This window comes from Choloepus didactylus, chromosome 2 (genome assembly GCF_015220235.1).
Source record: "Choloepus didactylus isolate mChoDid1 chromosome 2, mChoDid1.pri, whole genome shotgun sequence".
In the NCBI taxonomy this organism is placed as follows: domain Eukaryota; kingdom Metazoa; phylum Chordata; class Mammalia; order Pilosa; family Megalonychidae; genus Choloepus; species Choloepus didactylus.
In genome coordinates this window covers 93,618,238-93,637,462 of record NC_051308.1, presented here as the reverse complement: position 1 = coordinate 93,637,462, position 19,225 = coordinate 93,618,238, and the positions used below count along the sequence as shown (strand labels likewise).

General features: G+C 44.2%; 1 protein-coding gene across 2 annotated transcripts in view; it reads left to right on the top strand.

Annotated features, from left to right (window-relative positions):
• The first annotated feature begins 781 nt into the window (after nt 1-781).
• Nucleotides 782-19,225, top strand: part of PRRX1 (paired related homeobox 1) — a 68,265-nt gene continuing 49,821 nt past the window's right edge. For both annotated transcript variants that reach the window (XM_037825370.1, XM_037825371.1), the window contains exon 1: nt 782-1,170. In XM_037825370.1, coding sequence (XP_037681298.1) covers nt 930-1,170 — 241 coding nt within the window. In that variant the 5' untranslated portion in view covers nt 782-929. The remainder of the gene's footprint in view (nt 1,171-19,225) is intronic.

Genomic DNA, 19,225 nt, shown 5'->3' with positions numbered 1-19,225 from the left:
CCTCCCAGGGGTCTCCAATTTTCTTGTATTCCCTACAAAGCCTCCTCTGCATGCCAGTTTGTGCCTTTTGAAGTGCCAGAGAGCTTCTTGATCCAACTGAGAAGGAAAAAGGAGCTCAGCAAGAAGAGGGAGAGTGGGGTGGGGGTGGGGGGACCCACCACCACCCTCCTTCGGACTCTTGAAGCCCTATTTTTTTTTTTTTTTACTCCTTACGAAAAGTAAAGTGAGAATCCTGCTCTCCAATACATCTGCAAGACATCACCCTCTCCTCCTGAAACCTTAGTCACTCCTGAGAATCCACAGGAGTGCAGAGAGGGGGAACACGTTTTCTTGAAGATGTTTTAAAGCTGGAACAAACCTTCTTCTGTTGCTGCTTGAACTCTTGCCTGGGAATAACTTGTTTAACCTTTAAAAAAAAACCACTTTGATTCTTCTCTCCCACCCCTTCTTCTCTCTTCTGTTTGCCTAACTCCCCCGCCCTTCTGGCCTCCCCTTTCCTCTCTCCCCCTTATTATTATTTTTAGTGTGTGCGTGTGGATGCTATTGGAGAACTGGACGGGTTTTTTTTTTTTTTTTTTTTTTTTTTTTCCTCCTGACTTGAACGTAGGGTGACTTTTTAATTTTAGTTTTTGGTGTGGATTATCTCTTTGGACCTCGCCGGACTTGGCCTCAGGAAAGCAGCCGAGGCTGCCGAGGCTGCTGGTGCAGAACGCTCTGCTCTTCAGAAGGGGGTCCCCCGCCCTCTTTTCCACTTTTTTTTTTTTTTTTTTTTTGGCCTTCCCTTCCTTCCCTCCCTCTTCCTCTCTCTCTCTCTCTCTCCACTCCCCCCTCTCTCTTCCCCACTCTGCTCCTCTCCCCCCTCGCGCCCACAGCGTTTGGTGTTGATTCGAGCGGGAAGAGGGGGGTGGGTGGGATCGGAGGGGGAGACCATGACCTCCAGCTACGGGCACGTTCTGGAGCGGCAGCCGGCGCTGGGCGGCCGCTTGGACAGCCCGGGCAACCTCGACACTCTGCAGGCGAAAAAGAACTTCTCAGTCAGTCACCTGCTAGACCTGGAGGAGGCCGGGGACATGGTGGCGGCGCAGGCGGACGAGAGCGTGGGCGAGGCGGGCCGGAGCCTGTTGGAGTCGCCCGGTCTCACCAGCGGCAGTGACACCCCGCAGCAGGACAGTGAGTGACGGGCGCATGCCCGCGGGGGGGTGTGCCGGGACCGAGGGCGGCGGCTCGGGCAGGGCGGCAAGAGCCCACGCGAGACCAGGAGGGAGGTCGGGGGACGAGGAGAGGTTGTGGCGGTTCCTGGAGGAAGGGTCGGTCACAGGCGGGGGAAGAAGGGCTGCGAAAAGGAGGGCTCCGCGGAGAGCAGAGCCGAGGCGGACACTGGAGGAAGGTTCTAAGGCCGGGGGCGCCGCTCCTCGATCCTGCAGTCGGGGTGGGGCACTCTGCCCGCCGCGGGCCTTTCCGTCCCGGGCAAGCGCGGCTGCGGGCTCATCCCGCAAGCGGAACGACGGGCTGGGCTGGGGAACCACTCCCGGAGGGGCGCAAATTCGGGAAACCCGCCCTTTAGAGAAGGCAGTGAGTTAAAGACGCTGCGTTGGGTCCGGAGGGCTTCTCCCGGGTCGGGTGTACGGAGTCTGGGGCAGTCAAGGTAAAGTAGGCGGAGGATACAGTGCACAGGGAGCGGAACCCGCGCGGCTCGCTCTGTGCACACCGCCCCGGCATTGAAGTCCTGGGCGCGCTGGGAAGGTCCCAGGCGACAGCCGAGCTCTAACCGCCCCAGCTATTCTCTGCCCGCTGAGGTTGCCTCCACCTGTAATGGATTTGAGACCCGACAGAGGCAAAGACCCAGCTGACCCGGGAAAATCAGGCAAAGCAAAGGAAGCGTCCTTTAGGGGGGAAACCCGAGCTTCTGCTCCTCCTGATCCCTCACCTTTAGAGCTGCTCAGGGGAAGCGTGGGCTCCATGCTGAGCCCCAGTGCCACATTTGATGAGCTCTCCCCCTTTGGTCTCTGGACATCCAGAAAAGTCCACTCAAAGTCTCCCTTCCTCACCCCTCCCCTTCCCCATGAAGTTAAAACATGACTTCAAGTGTATCCACACGTCCCCAGCTAGTCTGTAACAGACCTGTCACTGGGCTTATCCCAGGTGACATGAGGCTGAATAGACACAGATATCCCTTCCTCTCTTAGACGTTGCAAGAGGCTAAATTTGGCTGGAAGTTCTCAAATGATGCTCATGGCTTTCCACATCATTATTTGCTAACTGCTATTTTGTCTTCAAATTTGGAAACTTTGGAACCAGGGAGCCAGCCGGGATTCTATGATTTTCATTGCCAATCAGACTCTGAGAAAATAAATATACAAAATAAACTGGGACACAGAAAGAGCTGGAAAACATAACCTGGACGAAGTGGCGAGAGTCCTGGAATTGTGCTATAGCAGGCCTCAGGGACAACTTCTCTCTCTGGCAGGGATACTGCCCCTCGCCCTGTTTCCTTGATTCAGGCTGTTTTTAGCCTAAAGGGGGACCGACCCACCATAGGTACTTTTACTCAAAGAGGGCGATGGGTGCTAACTGAGGGGTCTGACCTAGCCTTTCCGTAGGGAAGTCGGCAAACTGCGGAAAGGAGACCCCAAGCGCCAAGTCGCGGGTATGGGCTCCGCGCAAAGGCAGATGTGTCCTGTTTCGAGTACTGGTGTTGGAGGTGGCCGCTGCTGCTGCACGCGCCAGCAGTCTCAGTTAAGTGTTTGCATAGGCACTCTGAGCTCTAACAAAATGCACTTCGAAATGAAATACTGTGACTATTGTTAAACGTTTTACTAAAGAAAATTAAAAACCCACAAAAAGTAGGCAGAATAGTATTCCGAACGTCCCTGTGTTTATCACTCAGCCTCGCCAATTCTGGACATTTGGCTGTTCTTGTTTAGGCATGGCTAATTATTAATCACAACATTTATTGCTGTTCCAAGCACTGGAGGCTAGAACCACAACAGAAAACAAGGCCCCGAAAACCTGCTGCGTGCAAGACCAGGGCCGCGCGGGAGATATCTAACCAAGAGCAGGAGGAGGAATAGGAAAAGCAGGCCCAAGGCCCGCGACAGCAGCAAGCCGGGGGCCCAGGCAGACCGCGGTGGCACCTACTACGTACTGCAGAGCTGGAGGCATGCGGGCAGTCGCGGTCGTTTGGCTCCGGGTGAACGCCACAAGAAGGGAACTCGGGATTCGTCTGGCCTTGTACAAAACGAGGCTGGCCCGAGGAGGCCGGCTGTGGGTGCGCCCCTAAAGAGATGCGGAGGTCGCCAGGGACAGAGGTATGGCTCTTAAACCGAGGCCGCGCCGCGCACGTGGCGTCCGTCGGGGCTCGCGTGGACCCGCGCAAGGCTGCAGGCAGAGTTGGGAACCGTGTGTCCCGAGAGAAGTGAACGAAGATCCCGGAGTCGGCCAGCTTGGTACTCTGAGCACATCTCAGATTTACAGAGTAGTGAGGCCCATGAGGAGAGAGGATTCCGAAGGGCAACCGAGGCCCAGAGGCCTCCCGCCACTTCCTGGGTTAGCCAGCAAAAGGAGGCGCTGCGAAGGGGTGGTCGAGAAACAACTCCGGGAGGTGGTCTCAGACTGCAGAGTGAGGTGATGGAGACAAAGAGACCAGTCCCCGGGGCTGGGAAAGTAGCCGAGAACACACACACACATACGCACACACACCCGTCTTTGCTTCCCGGAGAGATGGCCAGGTCAACTCTTCTGACAAATAGTTTGTTTCTTTTAGACACAGCGTTTCCCAAATCTCCAAGTTTGTTTCTTTTAGACACAGCGTTTCCCAAACCTCCTTCCTTTCTCCCGGGAATGAGAACAGAAAGGTCTGATAAACTGGGTGATAGCGAGCCTTCGGGAGGACCCTCCTCCTTGCGGAGAAAGCTTGTTGTAGAGCTACTTGAAGTCAGGACCCAGGGCCGCGCTGGGCCTCTAACCTGCGGTAGACGCTGAGGCTCAGAATATGGATCTGGCGAAGAGGGGAGCCTCAGGCTGGAGGAGAGCTAGAGCAGGGCTTCCACCCGCAGGGGGCAGAGGGGCCCCACCTGGAGTCAGGGGCTCTGTGCAGCCAGCTGGGGGTCTACTCCAGAGTGGGAAACGATAATCTCCCGTGGAGACGATGGGAAAACATTTAAAAGACACTGAACAACTATTCGGGAACATTCATTATATTTGTCCTTCCTGAATTTCCTTTTCGTCTAAAATTAGTAAAACAGACTCCACTTGTAACATCAGTATGAATATCAAATTCTTAATTTTGCAGATTTTCAAATACAATACGGGCCAAGATTAGCAGAAAGGTCTTAAGTATTGTCCTAAATGACAGGTTCTCACTGCTTTCTCCCCTCCATTCCCAACTCCCCAGCAGTTGTTTCTCCCCCTAGGTTGAGAATCACTACACCTTCTTCTCTATAGAAAGATTTTTTTCCCCCTCTTTTACTGATTCTTCCAGCTCAGTAAATTTCTCAAATTTCTGAGTTCAAATATCCTAAGTTTTTAAATAAACGTTATTTTGACACAGTTAGGACTCCAGAGGTTAATGGGGGAATGTGGATTGCGAGGGGAGGGCTAAAAAGGAGGTAGGCAGGGAGAGGAAAGAGGGACAGGTCATAAAAATAGGCAGACTACTTCTAGTAGAACGATGCATCCTGCTGTCATTTAATATGAACTTCTGCAAAGTCTTAAAAAAAAAAAAAAAAAAAAAAAAAAAAGGAGCGCCTGCCTTCCACGTTCCCAACCTCTAAATTAGTGAAACCAGATTGTCCTAATAAGATCTTTTGTTGGAAACACATGTAGTCATAAAAAGGTAGACGGAAAGTCAATTAGACACGCGTGCACACACGCATACACTCACAAGCCGGTGCTAAGCGTGCACCAGGCGCAGCTGGGCCCCCGGCCGCCGCGCGACGCAAATGCAGAACAGCGGCGCGGGAAATCGATTTGTCACAAAGGGAAAGGTGTAAACGCGACGCGAAGGACTCGCTCGCCCAACCCGCCCGCCACACTCCCGGGGGCCCAACTCTGACAAGCCAGAGAAACGCCCAGGGGAAAGGGAACATTCTCTAGGGCGCGTCCCACTTGGAATTCGCATCAGAATATTCTTAGTTCCCTAGAATCTCAGCGTTTTGGAGCCCGTGCTCTTGCCCTGAATTTGGGACTCAATTATCTCGCTTCATGAGGGGGCCCAATGAAATGCATTGTTTTAAGAGGAGCCTGGAAAATTTTCTGTTTAGAGAGGGCGATGAAATCCCTGATCAGGAGCAGTCACTGAGCCTTAAAGCTGAAAGTCAAGGCCAGAGGAGAGGCACGGTGAATCGTGTTTATTTTTCATGCAGGAGTAGGGGCCTGGATGGTCTCCTTCTCCTAATAATTTGGAGAAATGGTCAGTTCAGAGACGCTCGCCTGCTTTGGGCGAAAACTGGTTTCGAATTTGACGTGTTGGGGAGGTGGACATGTAAAGTCGTGGCCCCAATCCTCCCTGTGATGTCAGATCCCCTATTCTGGAAGACAGTGAAGTCGCTGCTCTCACCGCGGATGAGACCCTTTCCAAGACTGCGGAGTCTCTCCTGCGCCTTACGCAGCTTTGAATTTTTGCTTCGCGTGGTTCCTCTGGCGCTCTCAGATCGGAGCACCCGGGCGTCAGGCACGCAGCGGTGGTTACGTGGATCCCTGTAGTTCCTTCGCAGGGGCGTCATTTCAGATTTCACAGCACGAGCGAACAATTGGTGAACAATTCGTTTCTAAACCAACAACTTGTCACCTTCCCCCCAACCCCTGGGAAAAAAGCCCACCAATTTCAGAAACAGCGAGGCCTTTCTACTCCACCAACCCAGATCCGCTGGAACCCCAGCTTTGAACACCTTTCGCGACCAGCAGCCACCCCGGGACCTTTTTAGGCTTAATGACATTTGTAGATTTTCACTTTCTAAGATCCATAGATCAATTTTTATTTTAAAAGATTTCTTCCTTTATAATTTCTCTCTCCTGTATCTTATTTACCCACTTACTCCATCAGTCCGACACATGACCAAAGCACACCCGAAGCTTCTGGAGAGCCTACGCCTCCTTCGCAGAGAAGCCAGGGGACCAGAGATGTTGCAAATGTCTGTGCGCCCGGTGCAAGGGCGGCGAGCCCCGCGTCCCTCCTGCTTCTGGCCTTGCCCACTCTGGGAAAATGTATTTACTTTTTACTCTTTAAAGAGTCAGCAAACATCAAATGAGTTACAGCTTTTAGAAATCGAGAGAGTGTTCAGAGAAGATGAGAATTGCGTTTTGCTTATTATTATTTTTATTTGCAGAGAGGGCAAGTTTGGGGGGAAGGGTTCCCTCTCCCCAAAGAAAAGCAAAGCGTCCAGCATCCTCCACCCCAGCCATCTTGCAAGCTTAACAGAACTCTGTTCTCTAAGTATTCCTTGGAGCTAGGTATTAGAAGTTCACAGGAAAAAAATTGGACAAAGGGCTAAACCCCTCTAGTCACTTCATATCCAAACATTTACAGAACTACATGTGAGTGAACCCTGTTGTAATCCAATTGTGTTTTAATGTGATGCGGCTGAGTACTATTCCAACAGTATTAAGAGGATGCCTATGTTAACAGCATTATTATGTATCCACAATTATTTGGATTCTTATAAAATCAAATAGTTTGGTGAGCAGGTTAACAACACAATTAGAAACCAACGATCTCTGTTCTCAAACAACCCTAGTAACAACAAACTGCCACAATCCCTCTTTCTTATTAAAACAGTAAATGTGGCCATACATTGGGGAGAAAACTGAGGAGGGACAGCAGGACATGGGTGTTTTAGGGTCAGTGGGTTTTTTCTTGAGTAAGAGGTCTCCATTGTGGTCTGAATATCAGTAAATCCTTGGAGTCCTCATTTGTCTAATTAAGTGCTTTGGCCTCAAGGAATTAGTCATACAGAGAATTATGGACTATCAATTTTAAGTTAAAGGAATTAGTCATACAGAGAATTATGGACTATCAATTTTAAGTTTAAGCCTAAAGAAAAGTGCTAGATTTTTGCTTCTCCTGGAACCACCTTTCTTAAAGAAAAATTATCTGGGAAGCCGATTACCAGGGCGATAGCCGCTTTAGAGTAGGGGAGGGGGGGACAAAGATGCACAAATAGTGGTTGATAAAGGAAATTCTCTGAGAGAAAATAAAGAAAACATTCAGAACAAATCAATCACAAATGCAAGTGACTTCTTAAAAGAATTTGAGAACCATCAGAATCAGAAGGCTACTGCCGTCCCCGCAGTTCTCCAATATAGGAATGAGGGTCTGGGTTATGACTAGCAATCATTCCTTGGGTACTGTATGTCCCAGCCCCTTCTCTGCACCACGTAATGAAGGACCTCTAATTCCCAGGAACTTTGGGGCTTATTTTTACCATTATTGGCTCAGCTTCAAATGAGGAGTAAATTTGGAAAATGTGTCTTAATTTGAATCCCCAAGATCAGAGTTATGAGAAAGAATCAGGATCCGTCTTCTGGTTCCTATTTGCTTGCATTGGGTTATTTGCAAGCAATTGAAGATTTTCACATGTAGGAACTGAGCTCACATTGGGACCTGAATAGCAGGCTGTCTTTGAATCCCAACTTTTTTGGGGGTGGTGGGGGTGATAGAGGGGAGCAGGATGAAGAAGAATTAATTCAGTGAAGAATTTTAGTTTTTAAAACAAGGCCCACAGTATCTTAGGTTTTAATGTTCTCTGTTTCTGCCAGGGCAAAGAGCAAACATCCTAACCCCATCCCCAAACCTTTCTGCCCTGCTCCAAGGGCACTGGGGCCCAGCTCTCCACAGGGTGGAATGTGCTGGCAAGCAGTGCCAGACTCACCACTCCCCGCTTTCTCCCACCGAAAGGGGGCGCTTTCCTCCCAGGCCAGGGCTGGAACCACCCTGCCTTCAGGAAGTGTGGGACTCTGGCAGGAGGAACAAACAGGGTGGAAGGCCCCTCTGCACAAGTAGCAAAAGGTGGAAATATCAATAGCATGAAGATGCTTCAGGACTGTGTGTGTATATGTGCCACACTTGTGTGTTGCATTAGAGCGGAAACATAGAGATAGCTGAGAAGTTGCTGCATTTCCTTTTTATTTGAAGGGATGATGGTCATGATTCCAGAGTGAGCAGGAAAGGGCAGGAGGGGAAAGGGAGCAGAGGACCCTGAGGTCAGCGATGACTGAGTTCTCTGTAGAAGGAAAGAGTCTGTCCTGATGAAAGTGGGTGTGCCTTTTCTGCATAAGAACACCCTGTGTGTTTAAAGAAAAAAGGGTACATCTGTAAGATGGAGATCTGGCAGGTATTAGTGAAATGCTACAAAACTGCCATGGAAACCCTCAAGGTATCTGAAGTTTTTAGATGGTGCAGAAAACTGACCACCCTAGAGTTAGGCCCTCTTTCCCCCAAAGGAGGGACAAACAGCTGCCTCAAGTCTGGTGTGTGCCTGCAACTTGGGCACCCAGAACCATTTCCACCCCCCAGATCTGGTTCCTATCTTCCACTGATCCTCTCTTTATGGGCAGGAGTTTCAAGAGACTTACAGATCAGAGAGGATCAATTCTTAAAACCTCCACCCCACTCTGTCAATCTTGAGATATTCTACTTCTCTCCTTACCACACCCTGACATTGGAGGCAACACTGGGAGCAGCAAACTGGCAGAATGAATGTTTTGTCTTCTTAGCATAGGCAGTGGTTAATACCAACCTTTCAAGAGAATCTGCACTTGGGTGATCCCTGGAAACAGAAGCACGAGGCCAGAACTATAAGGGAAATTGCTTTCCCACAAAAGTTTCTCTGAGAGTAAGAACATTCACCTCATTCACTTAATTTCTTATCATCAGTCATGTCATTATATTTAAAGGACCTCACAGTGCTGGAAGGTGGTGTAGTTATAAATAAGCATAAAAACAGATGGGTGTTCTCCAGGTACTCTAAACAGATACAGGGAGGCCAAATCTTTTCAAAGAGGATTCAGATATACAGCTTAAAGGCCAAGGGGCTCAACTCAGTCAAATTTTGAGCCAGGATATGCTAAGTCCAATTAGCTTGACTATGGGCAAAGTCTAAGGCCTATCCAGCACTTCAGATATACACAGAGAACCACATTTTCTCAAGTTTCCATTGTATTTATCCACACAAGTCTGCAAAGGGCTTTTTGTAAATTGTTGGCCTGGGGGTGGCCATGGTGGGGAGGTGGTAGGAAAATCAGTGCCCCAACTTTCTGTCCTTGTCTACTATCCTTTTATTCTTGGCACGCCCTCTGCCCCAACTGGCTATGCAAGATTTGTGTGCCACAGAGGGCTCCTAAATGTTGTTTTCTATAATCCTCAGAAAAGGAGAGAGCTGTTGAACTCGATGATAAGTACTGTGCAGGTACGTTTCTTCTCTGCTAATTCATTTTATAATGGCCCAGTCAGACACTTCTCAGGGTTTGAAGTTTGGGGGAATGATTTCTTTTATTCAGGTAGCTCATAAATATATGAAGTTAAAACTTCCAGTGGAAATAGGTGTGGAATCTAAACCTTTGCACCTGGGAATTGACATATATCACTTAGTATCCTTCCTTTCCATTTTTAATCAGAGCTACTTCCCCAAGTATTTGTCTGGATTTCAGCAGTTATATACTCCTGGGACAGCTGCCAAACTTTTGACTATGCTCAGGAAGTGCTTATTAAGTAACAGCATAAGCACCCCATTTTTAGTGGATTCCCTTTCCAATCTAGCCTAAGAGATCTCACCTAGGCCCAATGTTTCAGTAACCATCTATACGCTAGTGACTTCCAGCTTATAGATTCAAAGCCTCCCTTGGAGCTGCAGATCCATATATGCAGCTACCTATTTGACATCCACATAGGAAGCTCACAAAACCTCAGAAAGGACAAAATATGGAATGAATAAACTTGCCTCCCCAATCTCATGTGCTTACAGCTCTCCTATTTTCCAGTATGGCAACATCAGTGTGCAAAATCCAAAATTTTGGACTCATCTTCAACTCCTTCTTTTATGATTCTGTCCAGTCCATCTCCAAGTTCTAACAAGCTTACCTTCTAAAAGTGCTCGAATCCATTCACTTCTTAAATCTCTGTGATAGATCCCCTGCATTTATGTACCAGACTCCTAATTGAGCCTCCCTGCATCCATGCTTGTCCCCCTTTATGTGTAGTGATGAGCAAGTGGGCATAATGGATCCTCAAAGAATATTTGTTGGATGAATGAATGATGAATGCTACTGTGTTCTACAAACACATTAAAAAAAAATTGTGGCTCTCCCCTTTAGAACTCACAGCCATTTTTTAAATTCTTTTCTACGTCAAGACAAAATTATTCATCTTTTTATTCCCACCCTGCCTATTCACACACATGGGTGCAGATCTTAACTGTTTCCCTTCTCTTCCCTAGTGTGCTGGTTAGGCCAGTGTATTTCACCACGTGCTCCCCTCTCATTCCTGCTTCTCTGATTTCTTATCTGAGATGTTCTTGCTCTTTGCCTCCTTTTGCAAACTGACCCATACTATTTTTCAACGTGCTGCTCCTATCACGCCTCCTTGTGAGACCTTCCTCACTTCATTCCTTTTCTCAATTCTGGCTCTGGAATAATCAATGCCTTGGTCAGTGGCTGATTTTCTAAATATTTTATGCTTGTTAACGTATTTTGAGAATTGTCTTAAGATTAGAGACTTTGCTTTTTTTGGGGGGGGGGTGTATATTTCACAACTATGTATAGTAAATATATATATATATATATATATATATATATATATATATATATATATATATATATTTGTGTGATACCACTGTCACTGTAAGGGTAACTCCAAAGTACAATACATGCTTGTTTAAAAAAATATTTTTACATTAAAATTTTAAATGGGAAGTCATCTATATTTCATCATCCTGAGGTAGACATAGTCAATATTTTGATGTTAAAATTAAAAAAAATCTTTTTATACAAATTTAGATAATATTGTATTACTACTCTTGATTACTGATTTTTTAAATCAAGGGAAGAATTTTTAATTCCGTTTATCAAAGATTGCATTCCCTCCAAATGAAGAAAATATACAAACATTTATCCTACTTGCTCTCATAGGAAAAATCAAACAAACACACAAGCAACAAATAAAAGTTTTCCAGGGATTGTGAGAGCTGTAGCATCAGTTATTTCTCAGCTTTCTTAAGTTCCAGTGGGGATAGTTCCAGCCGTGAAGTTCTTCAGAGTAAATAGTTTCTTTTACTTTTTCTGCTTGTTCTAGCTGGGAACCTTCCCTAGACATGAGCACATGTCTCCTTTTTGAAATTTGGAAAAGCCTGCATAAGACCTAAAGGACATGCCTAGACCACAGTTAGAGAACTACTGCTAAAGAGCACAATAAAATAAGCAGAGGAGAAAATATTGTTTGGGACTGAAAATATTCTATTATTATAGATCCTTGCATTTCATTTTGTTAAATGTTTTAAGCCCTCATAACTGCGTTTGTAGGAAAAGGAGGAAAACAGCATTTGTTTCTCTATATCCTGTAGCACGATGTCTAGGTAGCATAGGGACATATTCCAGGACATGGTAGTATATTTTGACAGAGGGAAGAGCGCTGATGAAAATCAAAGATAATGCATTTATCCAGATATGAAAGTCAACAGTGCCCAGACTCTTATTTAAAGTGATTTTATGAGCAAATAGAAATTATTATTATAAAATGTATCTAACAATCATTCCCAGGCAAATTGACATTAAAACATTTGCCTGATACAATAATATTTTATTTAGGGGAAGTATTAACAAGTGCTATCTAACCAATAAACAAAACTTTTAAAGTGTGAATTAGATACATCTTAATAATTGATCTTTCTCCTCATGAGGTAAGAGGAAGAGAGATAAACCGGCACTTTTAGGATTAAAAATCACATCTTCCCAATAAAAGTTTCTGCAGTTCCCCATATTGTCTATTTCTAAGGGAGGGGAGGAAGAGAACCACCCAGAGAGCTCTCAGCCCAGAACCAGATGTGCTGCCCAGCAGCTCAAATCCTCAAGATCGGGAGAAGACCACAGTATGAATCCTCAACATATTTAAGAAATAAAACATAATTTAATTCATTAATCACAAAACAGAAATCTGCAGTTTAACTAGACATATTTCAAAGACTGAATCCTTTCTGACAAGAGAAACAGAAAATAATATCACTGCACATTTTGGCTCTTAGAGCCTGCTCCTAGCTTTCTTCAGGGAAGAGGAAATTTTTCCGGGTGTGATCATTTTTACTCAGTATATATGGACTGCTATTTGCATTTATATCCTTTTTTTTTTTTTTTTTTTCTTTACCCTAAAATTCTCCTTTCTCAGGATGGTGAGAATATCTAAGTTTTTTGCACTGTTTTTCTTGTCTTTGTTTTTGTTTTTGTTTTTGGAGACTCAGGGCTATCTTGGACAGCCAGGAAATTCAAGCTGTGTTTGGGTAGGCCTTAGAGTACAATCATTTTAACTGAATGAATATACTCAAGCTGCTGATTTATTTCTTTTCTTTGATTACTTGTAAAAAATTGATGAATTATTTTGTCATAAAGTATGAATAACATTAATGAGAACAAAAATAACATGAAAGATTAAATGAGATAAAATATGAAACTGCTTCACAAACTCTAAAACCATATACAATGCTATTATGTTTTATGAAGCCAATTCCCAAAAGTAAGTAGAGCTAGCATTATGATTTTCATTTCATAGATAAGAAGACTACAGCTTGGAGAATTCTAGTGGGCTACTATGAAGTGAATTGAAACTCATTCTCCTGACCCCATTTAGAATTGTTTCATTATATCCCACCACCTCTTATGTCAACCAAATTCTTTTAGATGCATTATTGACCAGTAAAAACAGTATTGAGTTAGTATTGAGGATATCAGCATGCCACTTTGCGGTCGCGTTTGCTGCTTCGTGGGGGGGGGGCAGCCGGTTGCTGAACCCTCGGCTCTCGGCGTTGCTCTGAGGGTACCGGCGGCGGGGGCTCTTTCCCGGAGGCGAGGGCGAGGCGGGGGACTGGGCCCTAGTCCCCGGCGGAGGCGTGCAAGGAGGGCGGCGAGAAGGAGCAGGCGGGACACGGTTCTTTGAGGGTGTGGAAAACCAAGAGAGCGAGAGCTTTATTAGGGGAGAGCACCAGCTTATATTGGGTGATTAGGGGGCGGGGTAGCTGTAGAGGTCAAAGGCTTGGATTGGTTCAGAGAGGGTGCAGAGGTTGATAGACAGGGGGCGGGAGTTGTTCCGGTAACTGAGCATGCTCACTAGAGGTGGGGGAGTTGCTCTGGCAACGAGGAGTGTCCGAGCAGGACAAGGGGGTGGGGAAAAGGCGGTTCCCTCCGGCAAGCCTCTCCCAACAGTGGTATTTTGGGTGAGGAAATGGGGCCTGCCTCCGGCCTCACTTTCCCAGGCCCGGGGGGCTGTGGAGGGCGCTGTCGCCCGTGCCCACCACCCTCCCCAGGGGCGGATCCGGTCCCCTGGCCCAGGCCCGCCAAGTTGAAACACGTAATCAGTGTCCCGCACCACTTCACGACACATTGTCATCTTGTGCAAATCTCTTTTAATGACTCTGGGTCATATTCTTCTTTATAAAATAGGGATATGACTGCTTTGCCCATATTACTCATGGGAATGTAGCAAGCCAAAAAAAGGACATTTGTGAAAATATGTAAGAAATGAAGGACTAAGTGCATTATTATACCACGAGGCATCAAATTGGGCCTAAATGCAGAATTTTCTAAATTACGTTATCAAGATTAAAAAAAAGAGGAAGAATGCATTTCATTAGCTATACACCTAGACCTCAAAAACTGAGAACTTTCATTTAGATTTAGGAGCATCCAGAAGTTCCCAAGAGTTTTACTTTGGAATCAGAGGGTCCAGGGTTAAATTTTGGCTCTGCCATTTACTTGCTGCTTGACTTTAAATAAACCTCTGGTCCTTAATTTCCTCATCTGTAAACTGGCACATTAATAAATACCACACTGGTTTGTTGTTCGAAATAATGAGATAATATAGTAGGAGTGCCCAGTATCCTACCCACATTGAAAACCCTCAAATAAATGCTTGCTTGTTTCCTCCTCTCCATCGCCACAACATCTCTGATAAGTATCATTTATTCCAGGCTTGGAGATATATTCAAAGTTATTTCCCAATTAATGTTAGAGGCTATTTAATCCCAACCGAATTTAGGATTATTTCCATACTGCAAAAGTCAAACTTTTTACTGCATTCCCCCTATTAAGCAACTAAGTCGACCACCTGTTTTGATCTACTGTTAGTAGCTGATGCCTTATGATTTTAGTGACACTCATAAAGCCACACCATGAATCCCTGGCAGAGCCAGGAATTTGGTTCAGAAGTTCCTGACTGTGTTCGCCCATTTTAGGCTACCCCTATTTTCTGTTGCATGCAACAGTAATGCAAATCATTTAAAACTTTCAGATGGCACTGATCTTTTATTTTTCCATTTGCTTCATCCATCACTGCAGACTGAAGAAGACAAACCCCCACCCCATAATTTAGCCACTGAATTTTATGGAGAATATATGGCAGATGGTTAGGATATGGTATCCAAGACTTCCTATGCTACACATGACATAGTAAGTTTCTAGGAGACTAACCACCTTCAATTGTCTCCATAGTGTAATGTCTCTAATATAGCACTGTCTTACTCCTCCACTGAGATTTCTGTGGGATTTACTTAATTTTTTGTATATGAGTAATACTCACTATGTTCACTGTGATTATATATAAAGTTGCCATTCTTTTGCCAACTTAGATTTCCTAACCAGTTGTGAAAGATAAACATTCTGTCTTCGGTTTGCTTTGTGACCTGTTTTCATATGTATTGCTTTGAAATTTGGTACGTCTGGAAGAGATGCAGACTGCGTTTCTGTATCATAAAACATCCAGGATTCTTTATTTTTTTGCCAAGCAATTAACAACGAAATCTCTCTGGCATTCTTGGGTAGTAGGCCAGCATGGTTAACAGTTGTGGTACATGTGAGAAAATGGGCCACTGTGGGTGTAGTGAAGTACCTTATGTAAGAGAAAGGCAGATCATTTGCTAAGCCTGCTAAGTTAGTGTTAGCATGCTCTCACGGGAATATCGGTTGTGACATAAGGAAAAATGTTTGCATATGTTTGCTAAAAATACTGTATGGGATTTATGATGTGGTATAATCTCTAATTGGGGTGTGGATGACTTTGTTTTACTCTTCTCCTTTGGACAGCATGGAGTCCTTCCTCAAGGAAATTTCCTTTTGTCCTTGTTTTCTTCATTTCTTTCTTCTTTCTGTGCCTCTCCCATATGCAGTTCATTTCTAATGATTTAGAGAAAATGGATAAAGAGAAATAACAACCTATTCTTTCTCTATTGCGCTTGCAATCTAATTTAAAGCCTTGCCAACCTGCAATGAGCTGCACCTTCTTAAAAATGTAGATTCCAGGGCCTCACCCATGACTTAGTAAATCAAAATCTCTAAAATGTGCATTTTGAATATTCCACACGATTTTTATGCACCCCAAAGTTTGAAAACACTGATGCAGACCACTTTATCCCACAGTGATTTGGTATTGGATGATGTATTTCCTTGTGACATCCACCTTATCTTGTGTGTTATCTTGTGTGGTTAGGGAGACAAGATGTATCATTTAACTCTTCATAAGTGTCAGTCCTGCTAGTTCAATCATATGTATACAGTTTTGAAGACAAGGGCAGAGAGGCAGAATTTTTATACCTCAGAGCACTTAACCATGATGCTTTCCACATTGCAGTGGCTTAGTAAACAGTTATTGGACAAACACACACATGAACAAATGAGAGAAATAAGAAAGAGCACACGTGTGATACTTACTAGATGCCTGGCAGTGTCCTAAGCATTTTACCTAAAACAAAGAGAAAACAGTTGGAGGCAATTATTGGGGAATATAAAAATCCCAATTAAGACTAATTTTAGGGATTATTTTTTCAGTTCTTATTCTAGAAGACAAAGCATGTGTCAAAGAAGTGTCAATCTATTGTACAGATAGAATAATTATAATTTAACTTTAGTTTCAAGTATAAGTAAACTTTCAGATAAAAGTGTGCCACATTCAGAAAGTTATGTTCTAATATTTTGTGCCTTCTTTTCTTACAATGTCTTTACTTTCAGATTGTTGATAAAACTGTCTTTCTGATATGTACGTACTTTTGTTTACTTATCCTCTACATGATCTGAGAAAGCCAATTTAATTTACCTTTTTTTGTGTGTTAAGGTTGTCTTTGAAATTCCAATATAACTTTTCCAATGTTATCATGTTTAAAAGGCAATTAAATTTATTCCATTAATGGGGTGCTAGTCTTGGCTTATATTGAAGCTAATCTCAAATATCCCTTTCTGAGGTGTGCTCCAGGGCTCTTGTCCTAAATGGATTTTCTATTGAATATCAGGCTTTGGTTTTTCTAATGAAGTATTTGTAATTAATAGATTGCTGTCCAAAGGGTGGGGTTGGGGATAACTTCTTAAATGACGGACCATTTAAATAATTAAAAAGGAACTATATTTAGAAAAGCAGGATTGGTGTGATTTTTAGGAAGCTCAGAGGAAAAGAACAAGAAAGGGGGATGCTTGTGGAAATGGAAAGAGGCAAAAATAGAGGAGAAATGCTTTCTGGAGCCATAGTCTGCAGCGAGATTACTGCTTAGTTATAGGCCTCTAGGCCCATCTGGGATCCTCTGGTGACATGGAGCTTTGCTCTAGTGGTTTATGGCATCACTGGAGCCCCCTTGGTGGAATTACAACTTCATAATTCACAGTTAGCTGTTGTTTATTTTATATTTAATCATTTGTGGAGCACACTGGCAGCATACCCAGGGGAATTATGTGGTTATGCTTCTGCAAATCTTGTTGTTGCATAATTAAGTACGTCAGAAGTAATTTACCAAGTGTCATAACATCCCATATTTCAGGCCTTGCAGATGCTGGCCTGGTTGTGATTGTCCTGAAAGTTATCCTGGCTGACTCACCTTCTCAATGAGTTTTCCATGTTGGAGAACGGTTACCAATGACAGCTGGACTTCCTTGGTTTAAATACAATTTTTTGAGTAACAAGCATAATGCTTTCATACAAAGATAATCCCCCATGTGAGATTGACTTCTATAATGTAACTGTAAAATGTGGATCTAATCCTATTAACCCACAGGGATGTACAATGTATCAATGAAAAAACAAAGAAGGTTTGAGGGTGAGCAGGGGGAGTGTGGATTATTTCCCATATTTCTTTGTGTTTGGCCCTGTGGCTCAGAAGTGTCCCCACTTACCTATTGCCATTGGTCTCTTGATGGAAGAAAGGAGCTAAAGGAAAGAAATTAAGATTGTTGAGTACCCATCATGGACCAGGTGATTTATAATATTAATGTTTTTGAAATTTTCACAATATTTATTTTCACAATAATGCTGAGTAGTAGATATTGTTATCCTCAGTTTTACAAGTAGGGCTTTGAGAGGCAGAAGGGCTTAATAACTTGCCCAAAGCCTCAAAGTTAGGGACAAAACCAGAACTTGCATTGACCTCTCTGGCACACTGTATCCCGTTATTCTCTCACTTATCCTCCAGTGGCTAGAAAATTGGAAGGAGATGGTTGAGTTGACATTTTTCTGTGGCATTTATTCAGTGGAACCCAGAATTCCTGAACTAGAGTATGGACTGTGTGTTGGCTTACAAGGGGAATATGCAAATAATCATTACAAAAATTATGTCTCTGTAAAGAAAATCCCTTGATGGCACTGGAAACATCAGTGGCAGTTAAACAGTAAAACTGGGTTAATTACAGGGCACAGTAAACTTGAATGTAGGAGTTATTTGGAAGATGGCACTAGAGAAGAAACTAGGGTGAGCCAGAGTTGATTCTGATCATGATCCTTGACAACAGTAATGATCTGGAGCCTAATCTTGTGAAAAGGAAATAATAGCAATATCTTCTAGACAAGGCTACTGAAGATTGAATCAGAGATATATGGATCTACCTGACCTCACACTCACAAGTCTAATAATAGACTGTAAAACACTGAAAAAAACCTGACAGGTCAAAAATACCTGATTATGTTCTCTCCTGCTATGGGAATTTTTACAGTTGTGTTCTCTTCTGATTTGGGAATGAGTTTCTTTTTTACGAATTTAAGAAGAGGATTTTATTTGAAAGATCCAGGCAGTCATTTCTAACTTGGCTGTTTGGAACTGGAAATTCATTTGTCCACGTGCAGCATTATAGATGGTGTTTGGGCTCCCGGGCAGCCTCCAAAAGACTAGTGAATTATGATGTAGTGAACCATGGGGACGATGGAAGCTACTGGTGTTGCATCCTAGGAGAAAGCAGCTGTGTGGTGCAGTAGTGAGACAGCATAGGACGGTCCTTCCCTCTTTCCTGGTGTAGGACCAGTGTCAGGCAAAATTTAGAACTAGATAAATCTAATATCCAGGCAGCCCTCTTTGGCACCGATCCCTCCCCACCACCTGTGTCTCTATTAGGTGCACCTCCTGTGTGCTTTCACATTGTCCTCTATGGTATTGTCAAACTGCATGGTTTCTTAGGGATGCTGATGGGGTCTCGATGCCTCAACCATTCTACTCACCCCTCTTCTATAGAGATCCCTGTGAGGAAGAGAAATACATGAATGGTGGCCAAATGGGAAATAATGTTCTGAATTGTCGTTGTCCGGACACTCAGTAAACCCTGGATACCCCTAACTCCATCTTCTAGGATTCGCTGATAAAACAAAGGTGGAGACCTGGGTTTAGGCCTGTCATGTTCACAGGCCAAACTTCCATTCCATTCCCTTTCTGTTCCACCAACTAATTCTTTCACACGTCCCACATGTGTCTGTTGAGTATCTTCTGTACGCCAGTTGCTATTTTAGGTTCCAGGGATGCAGCAATGAACAAGACATACAAATTGCTCCTTCTCATAGGGCTTACACTCTCTGGGAAAGAGAGACCATAAACAAGTAAACAAACAAGCAGCTAGATAAATAATCCAATTATGGGTAATGATACGTAGTATAAAGGAAATGAAAGAGGCTTATTTGAGAAGGAATATAAATGAAAAGAAGGAGCTAACCATGTAGAGATAGAAGTGAAGGCCTCCCAGGCAGAGGGAAAAACCAATGCAAAGACCACAAGGCAGCAACAAGTGTGGAATG